Source organism: Cheilinus undulatus, linkage group 15 (assembly GCF_018320785.1).
Source record: "Cheilinus undulatus linkage group 15, ASM1832078v1, whole genome shotgun sequence".
Classification (NCBI taxonomy): domain Eukaryota; kingdom Metazoa; phylum Chordata; class Actinopteri; order Labriformes; family Labridae; genus Cheilinus; species Cheilinus undulatus.
Genome location: NC_054879.1, coordinates 1,035,625 through 1,045,293, shown reverse-complemented (window position 1 = coordinate 1,045,293; position 9,669 = coordinate 1,035,625). Strand labels below are relative to the sequence as shown.

General features: G+C 36.3%; 1 protein-coding gene across 1 annotated transcript in view; it reads left to right on the top strand.

Annotated features, from left to right (window-relative positions):
* Window positions 1-1,023: 1,023 nt before the first annotated feature.
* Window positions 1,024-9,669, top strand: part of ube2g2 (ubiquitin-conjugating enzyme E2G 2 (UBC7 homolog, yeast)) — a 28,714-nt gene continuing 20,068 nt past the window's right edge. Inside the window, exons 1-2 of the mRNA XM_041807607.1 lie at window positions 1,024-1,173; window positions 1,926-1,961. Coding sequence (XP_041663541.1) covers window positions 1,131-1,173; window positions 1,926-1,961 — 79 coding nt within the window. The 5' untranslated portion in view covers window positions 1,024-1,130. The remainder of the gene's footprint in view (window positions 1,174-1,925; window positions 1,962-9,669) is intronic.

Sequence of the window (9,669 nt, the reverse complement as noted above, 5' to 3'; positions counted from 1 at the left end):
AAGGCTGTAAATGACCAGAATCAGCAGGATCAGACCACTTAGTCCTGGTCCATAATAAAGCTATCTCCCTTTCAACCACACCAGCTGAGTCTGGACTTGGGACTCCTCAAAGCTGGCTCTAACCTCTGTTGACCAGGTAGTTGTTTTTAAAGGTGTTATTATTATTATTAATGTTCTCTGTTAGGATCTGTGCTTTAAAGATGTTTGAGTTCACTGACGTTCATTTTTCCTGTGATCTAATTCAAAAAGTTAAACTTCCATTTATTCTTCTCATACAAAGTGAGATATTTCAGACTTTTAGTTTGAATCCTGATGGTTACGGCTCACACAAATCCAAACATCCACCGTCTCTGAATATTAGAAGATTGTGGAAAAGTCAAACTAGCCAAAGTTTCCTGAGTCCTCATTCTCTGAGTCTGGTTCAGCTCACACAACCATGATCACGGAAGACCCACGATCCCTGACACCCTTAACAAGGGGGGTACGCCACAGAAGCTCCCCGCTGAAAGGCCAGGCTGGATCAGAGGCTGGACCAGAGCAGACTCAAGGAGGGTAGACCACATCAGAGGGTCCAGAATCCTCCAGGTCTTGAAATCCAGTGTTTCCAGTCTCCACAGTCAGACTGGAGTCGGTCAGTCAGCTTCATGGTCTGCTGATGTCCTTTCCACCGTCCAAACCAGAACTAAACATGAAAAAGGAGCTCAGACCAAGAACTGGGAGATAAATGAGGAGGAGTTAACAGAAGGTGAACTTCTCTGGGTTATGAATCCTTTTCATAGACTGATGTTTGTGATTTTCTAATATTTTGAGGGTGGGTATTTGATTTGTGTGAACTGAACAAAAAAAAGTCTGAAATATTTTACTCACTATGGAATGAATAAATGGGGTAAACGTCTTGAATTTAACAGCAAAGACGGCCGTTTAAAATCGTTTATTCTTGTATTTATTACAGATAGTCAGCAGAGGGCGCTCACAGATAATCCTTAAACTGAAACAACAGGAAATCCTTCATCTGGGCATGCGCAGTGTACCCCCTGCGTCTGTCGGACAGCTCTGTTGTAGTTTAAAGTTAACTCCTGTTGTTGCTATTTAGTTTGTTCTCCGTTAAACCGGCTCCTACCGACACCGGGATGGCGGGCACCGCTCTGAAGAGACTCATGGCGGAATATAAACGTGAGTTTACGGTAACGGCTGTGTCGTCACAACTGTTTGGACCAATAGGAAAGCGAGTAGTGATAGCAAACATGCTAAGCTGTAGCCCGGCTAATCCTGATGAACCAGACTACGATAAAGAAAACACCGATTCAGATTCTCTTCACTCTCCTGTAGAAATGAAATCACTTTAAGTCATTTATTTAACATCACCTATAAACAGCCAGGTTTAGCTGGTATTCGGCTGTATACTCACTGATCCCAGATCAATAATCAGAGTTTTATTGTGTGGTTTAGCTCTTTAGCCTCTGTGCTAACAGCGCTAATCATCTACAGACTACAGCAAGAACTCTGAAAGAAGAGGAGTTCAAACAGGCGGAAATAGAGGCTCTAAACATCAACATGAGCTGAATCACACGAATATTACAGCCATGAGGTTTATTATCATTAAAGCTCCTAGTCTTTATTTTAACCTGATACTGTAATGGAGTCTGGCTAACTGTGCTAACTCTGCTATCTGTGAGGATTAGCTTCAGTATCACTGAGACAAGAAGTATCACACATTAGTTACTATTTTATCACACATTAGTAGAAAAGAAGATGTAAATGTAGATTTAGGGGAGACTGGAGGTTTATAGTCGTAGTTAGAGAGTTATCGATCTTAGTCTGCTCTAAACTGAATCAGAAAAGTTCACACGGAAAAACTCGGTGGATAAACGGATGAAGTAGAGTCTAAAAATAATAACAAGTCCATCTGTGTTTCTTTATTCCAGAGCTGACCCTGAACCCACCTGAGGGGATCGTAGCAGGTGAGTCTGTCCTCATTAAACCAGACCAATCAGGATCCTGCATTCATGAGGTGTTCATGGACAGTAGGAATAAACAGCTTTATTAAACACTATCAAGACTGTCAGGAGGAATAAACAGCATTATTAAACACTATCAAGACTGTCAGGAGGAATAAACAGCATTATTAAACACTATCAAGACTGTCAGGAGGAATAAACAGCATTATTAAACACTATCTAGACTGTCAGGAGGAATAAACAGCATTATTAAACACTATCAAGACTGTCAGGAGGAATAAACAGCATTATTAAACACTATCTAGACTGTCAGGAGGAATAAACAGCATTATTAAACACTATCTAGACTGTCAGGAGGAATAAACAGCATTATTAAACACTATCTAGACTGTCAGGAGGAATAAACAGCATTATTAAACACTATCAAGACTGTCAGGAGGAATAAACAGCATTATTAAACACTATCAAGACTGTCAGGAGGAATAAACAGCATTATTAAACACTATCTAGACTGTCAGGAGGAATAAACAGCATTATTAAACACTATCTAGACTGTCAGGAGGAATAAACAGCATTATTAAACACTATCAAGACTGTCAGGAGGAATAAACAGCATTATTAAACACTATCTAGACTGTCAGGAGGAATAAACAGCATTATTAAACACTATCTAGACTGTCAGGAGGAATAAACAGCATTATTAAACACTATCTAGACTGTCAGGAGGAATAAACAGCATTATTAAACACTATCAAGACTGTCAGGAGGAATAAACAGCATTATTAAACACTATCAAGACTGTCAGGAGGAATAAACAGCATTATTAAACACTATCTAGACTGTCAGGAGGAATAAACAGCATTATTAAACACTATCTAGACTGTCAGGAGGAATAAACAGCATTATTAAACACTATCAAGACTGTCAGGAGGAATAAACAGCATTATTAAACACTATCAAGACTGTCAGGAGGAATAAACAGCATTATTAAACACTATCAAGACTGTCAGGAGGAATAAACAGCATTATTAAACACTATCAAGACTGTCAGGAGGAATAAACAGCATTATTAAACACTATCAAGACTGTCAGGAGGAATAAACAGCATTATTAAACACTATCAAGACTGTCAGGAGGAATAAACAGCATTATTAAACACTATCAAGACTGTCAGGAGGAATAAACAGCATTATTAAACACTATCTAGACTGTCAGGAGGAATAAACAGCATTATTAAACACTATCAAGACTGTCAGGAGGAATAAACAGCATTATTAAACACTATCAAGACTGTCAGGAGGAATAAACAGCATTATTAAACACTATCAAGACTGTCAGGAGGAATAAACAGCATTATTAAACACTATCAAGACTGTCAGGAGGAATAAACAGCATTATTAAACACTATCTAGACTGTCAGGAGGAATAAACAGCATTATTAAACACTATCAAGACTGTCAGGAGGAATAAACAGCATTATTAAACACTATCAAGACTGTCAGGAGGAATAAACAGCATTATTAAACACTATCTAGACTGTCAGGAGGAATAAACAGCATTATTAAACACTATCTAGACTGTCAGGAGGAATAAACAGCATTATTAAACATAAACAAGACTGTCAGGAGGAATAAACAGCATTATTAAACATAAACAAGACTGTCAGGAGGAATAAACAGCATTATTAAACACTATCAAGACTGTCAGGAGGAATAAACAGCATTATTAAACACTATCAAGACTGTCAGGAGGAATAAACAGCATTATTAAACACTATCAAGACTGTCAGGAGGAATAAACAGCATTATTAAACACTATCTAGACTGTCAGGAGGAATAAACAGCATTATTAAACACTATCAAGACTGTCAGGAGGAATAAACAGCATTATTAAACACTATCATGACTGTCAGGAGGAATAAACAGCATTATTAAACACTATCTAGACTGTCAGGAGGAATAAACAGCATTATTAAACACTATCAAGACTGTCAGGAGGAATAAACAGCATTATTAAACACTATCAAGACTGTCAGGAGGAATAAACAGCATTATTAAACACTATCAAGACTGTCAGGAGGAATAAACAGCATTATTAAACACTATCAAGACTGTCAGGAGGAATAAACAGCATTATTAAACACTATCAAGACTGTCAGGAGGAATAAACAGCATTATTAAACACTATCAAGACTGTCAGGAGGAATAAACAGCATTATTAAACACTATCTAGACTGTCAGGAGGAATAAACAGCATTATTAAACACTATCATGACTGTCAGGAGGAATAAACAGCATTATTAAACACTATCATGACTGTCAGGAGGAATAAACAGCATTATTAAACACTATCAAGACTGTCAGGAGGAATAAACAGCATTATTAAACACTATCATGACTGTCAGGAGGAATAAACAGCATTATTAAACACTATCTAGACTGTCAGGAGGAATAAACAGCATTATTAAACACTATCTAGACTGTCAGGAGGAATAAACAGCATTATTAAACACTATCAAGACTGTCAGGAGGAATAAACAGCATTATTAAACACTATCTAGACTGTCAGGAGGAATAAACAGCATTATTAAACACTATCTAGACTGTCAGGAGGAATAAACAGCATTATTAAACACTATCTAGACTGTCAGGAGGAATAAACAGCATTATTAAACACTATCTAGACTGTCAGGAGGAATAAACAGCATTATTAAACACTATCAAGACTGTCAGGAGGAATAAACAGCATTATTAAACACTATCAAGACTGTCAGGAGGAATAAACAGCATTATTAAACACTATCTAGACTGTCAGGAGGAATAAACAGCATTATTAAACACTATCTAGACTGTCAGGAGGAATAAACAGCATTATTAAACACTATCTAGACTGTCAGGAGGAATAAACAGCATTATTAAACACTATCTAGACTGTCAGGAGGAATAAACAGCATTATTAAACACTATCTAGACTGTCAGGAGGAATAAACAGCATTATTAAACACTATCTAGACTGTCAGGAGGAATAAACAGCATTATTAAACACTATCTAGACTGTCAGGAGGAATAAACAGCATTATTAAACACTATCAAGACTGTCAGGAGGAATAAACAGCATTATTAAACACTATCAAGACTGTCAGGAGGAATAAACAGCATTATTAAACACTATCTAGACTGTCAGGAGGAATAAACAGCATTATTAAACACTATCTAGACTGTCAGGAGGAATAAACAGCATTATTAAACACTATCTAGACTGTCAGGAGGAATAAACAGCATTATTAAACACTATCTAGACTGTCAGGAGGAATAAACAGCATTATTAAACACTATCTAGACTGTCAGGAGGAATAAACAGCATTATTAAACACTATCTAGACTGTCAGGAGGAATAAACAGCATTATTAAACACTATCAAGACTGTCAGGAGGAATAAACAGCATTATTAAACACTATCTAGACTGTCAGGAGGAATAAACAGCATTATTAAACACTATCTAGACTGTCAGGAGGAATAAACAGCATTATTAAACACTATCTAGACTGTCAGGAGGAATAAACAGCATTATTAAACACTATCTAGACTGTCAGGAGGAATAAACAGCATTATTAAACACTATCTAGACTGTCAGGAGGAATAAACAGCATTATTAAACACTATCTAGACTGTCAGGAGGAATAAACAGCATTATTAAACACTATCATGACTGTCAGGAGGAATAAACAGCATTATTAAACACTATCAAGACTGTCAGGAGGAATAAACAGCATTATTAAACACTATCTAGACTGTCAGGAGGAATAAACAGCATTATTAAACACTATCTAGACTGTCAGGAGGAATAAACAGCATTATTAAACACTATCTAGACTGTCAGGAGGAATAAACAGCATTATTAAACACTATCAAGACTGTCAGGAGGAATAAACAGCATTATTAAACACTATCTAGACTGTCAGGAGGAATAAACAGCATTATTAAACACTATCTAGACTGTCAGGAGGAATAAACAGCATTATTAAACACTATCTAGACTGTCAGGAGGAATAAACAGCATTATTAAACACTATCAAGACTGTCAGGAGGAATAAACAGCATTATTAAACACTATCAAGACTGTCAGGAGGAATAAACAGCATTATTAAACACTATCTAGACTGTCAGGAGGAATAAACAGCATTATTAAACACTATCTAGACTGTCAGGAGGAATAAACAGCATTATTAAACACTATCAAGACTGTCAGGAGGAATAAACAGCATTATTAAACACTATCTAGACTGTCAGGAGGAATAAACAGCATTATTAAACACTATCTAGACTGTCAGGAGGAATAAACAGCATTATTAAACACTATCTAGACTGTCAGGAGGAATAAACAGCATTATTAAACACTATCAAGACTGTCAGGAGGAATAAACAGCATTATTAAACACTATCTAGACTGTCAGGAGGAATAAACAGCATTATTAAACACTATCTAGACTGTCAGGAGGAATAAACAGCATTATTAAACACTATCTAGACTGTCAGGAGGAATAAACAGCATTATTAAACACTATCAAGACTGTCAGGAGGAATAAACAGCATTATTAAACACTATCAAGACTGTCAGGAGGAATAAACAGCATTATTAAACACTATCTAGACTGTCAGGAGGAATAAACAGCATTATTAAACACTATCTAGACTGTCAGGAGGAATAAACAGCATTATTAAACACTATCAAGACTGTCAGGAGGAATAAACAGCATTATTAAACACTATCTAGACTGTCAGGAGGAATAAACAGCATTATTAAACACTATCTAGACTGTCAGGAGGAATAAACAGCATTATTAAACACTATCTAGACTGTCAGGAGGAATAAACAGCATTATTAAACACTATCTAGACTGTCAGGAGGAATAAACAGCATTATTAAACACTATCAAGACTGTCAGGAGGAATAAACAGCATTATTAAACACTATCTAGACTGTCAGGAGGAATAAACAGCATTATTAAACACTATCTAGACTGTCAGGAGGAATAAACAGCATTATTAAACACTATCTAGACTGTCAGGAGGAATAAACAGCATTATTAAACACTATCAAGACTGTCAGGAGGAATAAACAGCATTATTAAACACTATCAAGACTGTCAGGAGGAATAAACAGCATTATTAAACACTATCTAGACTGTCAGGAGGAATAAACAGCATTATTAAACACTATCAAGACTGTCAGGAGGAATAAACAGCATTATTAAACACTATCAAGACTGTCAGGAGGAATAAACAGCATTATTAAACACTATCTAGACTGTCAGGAGGAATAAACAGCATTATTAAACACTATCTAGACTGTCAGGAGGAATAAACAGCATTATTAAACACTATCTAGACTGTCAGGAGGAATAAACAGCATTATTAAACACTATCTAGACTGTCAGGAGGAATAAACAGCATTATTAAACACTATCTAGACTGTCAGGAGGAATAAACAGCATTATTAAACACTATCTAGACTGTCAGGAGGAATAAACAGCATTATTAAACACTATCAAGACTGTCAGGAGGAATAAACAGCATTATTAAACACTATCAAGACTGTCAGGAGGAATAAACAGCATTATTAAACACTATCTAGACTGTCAGGAGGAATAAACAGCATTATTAAACACTATCTAGACTGTCAGGAGGAATAAACAGCATTATTAAACACTATCATGACTGTCAGGAGGAATAAACAGCATTATTAAACACTATCTAGACTGTCAGGAGGAATAAACAGCATTATTAAACACTATCAAGACTGTCAGGAGGAATAAACAGCATTATTAAACACTATCTAGACTGTCAGGAGGAATAAACAGCATTATTAAACACTATCTAGACTGTCAGGAGGAATAAACAGCATTATTAAACACTATCTAGACTGTCAGGAGGAATAAACAGCATTATTAAACACTATCTAGACTGTCAGGAGGAATAAACAGCATTATTAAACACTATCTAGACTGTCAGGAGGAATAAACAGCATTATTAAACACTATCTAGACTGTCAGGGAGGAATAAACAGCTTTACTAAACACTATCAAGACTGTCAGGAGGAATAAACAGCATTATTAAACACTATCAAGACTGTCAGGAGGAATAAACAGCATTATTAAACACTATCTAGACTGTCAGGAGGAATAAACAGCATTATTAAACACTATCTAGACTGTCAGGAGGAATAAACAGCATTATTAAACACTATCTGACTGTCAGGAGGAATAAACAGCATTATTACACACTATCTAGACTGTCAGGAGGAATAAACAGCATTATTAAACACTATCAAGACTGTCAGGAGGAATAAACAGCATTATTAAACACTATCTAGACTGTCAGGAGGAATAAACAGCATTATTAAACACTATCAGAGACTGTCAGGAGGAATAAACAGCATTATTAAACACTAATGATGATATGAGGAATAAACAGATTTTGAAACACTGAAAGTCTAGATGTCAGGAGGAATAATGCATTATAAAATATCAAAGACAGTCGGAGAATAAACAGCTTTAGTTCATGTCAGCTCTGGCAGCTGGGTAACAAGATTATCCGTTTATTTTCTACTTACTGTTCAAGCTTCAGCATCCTCAAACTCAAGGAGAATATCCTGCTCCTTTTTAATAATCTATCTAGACTGTGAATCCTTTTGACACTATCTAGATGTCAGGAGGAATTAGCATTATTAAACACTTGACTGTCTGCTAACCACATTTGTATCTAGGGGTGTTGGAAACATCGATACACTGATAGATCACAATATTCACAGCGTAAAGCTGTGTCAGTATTCTAAAACGCAGTATTGATCGTTTTAATAAACGGTTGACTTTGTTGGTGCCGTAGTTTGAGGTGTAATTTCACCCCCTAAACACTAGTTGGCAGCAGGCAGTTGACTCTTCCCTCTTCTCCTCTGTTTAGACCAGGGGTTCTCAATGTTGGGGCCGGGACCCCATTTGGGGTCACGAGACACTGAGAGGGGGTCTCCAGAAGCCTTAAAAAAACTAAGAACATTTTTGAATTGCACTGTTGCCGCTGTACACCAGTTTTGCCTAATTTTAACCCTTTTTTAATCCTGTCCAAGGAAAAAACTGCAAGCCGGCTCTTCTGATTCACTACAAAGCATGGGCTCTCAGAGCTGCAGCTTTTGCTCATGACCCATCACTACTGAGCCGCCTGCTCATGTCTACCCAGCAGAGCAGCTTCTGCTGCATCAGTAGCGGATATGTGGACTTATTCTGGCTTTCAAAACATTAAAGACGGGACAGACTTCTACAGGAGTTAAGTCGTTTTTAAGATATGCCATGCCAGAGTGAAATACTCAGAAAACACCACGGACCTGAGCACGAGAGTTCTTTGAAAGGTGCCTATAAATAAAATGCATTATTATTATTATTATTATTATTAAAATTCTAGATGATGCAGGACCATATATTTTATAATACACCATAGTGTTGAATTTACATATACATATAATTTTACTAGATTTTTATTAATAGATTAATTCTGTTCTGTTATATTCCACATTAACGTAACATTACTAAGTTGATATTTATTTATATAACTAAACATATACATATATAAATATATACAGGGCTTAACAAATGTATTAGACCACCCTAACCCTAACCACAGTCAGGTTTCTGCCACAGCTGCCCTAAATTAACAGCAT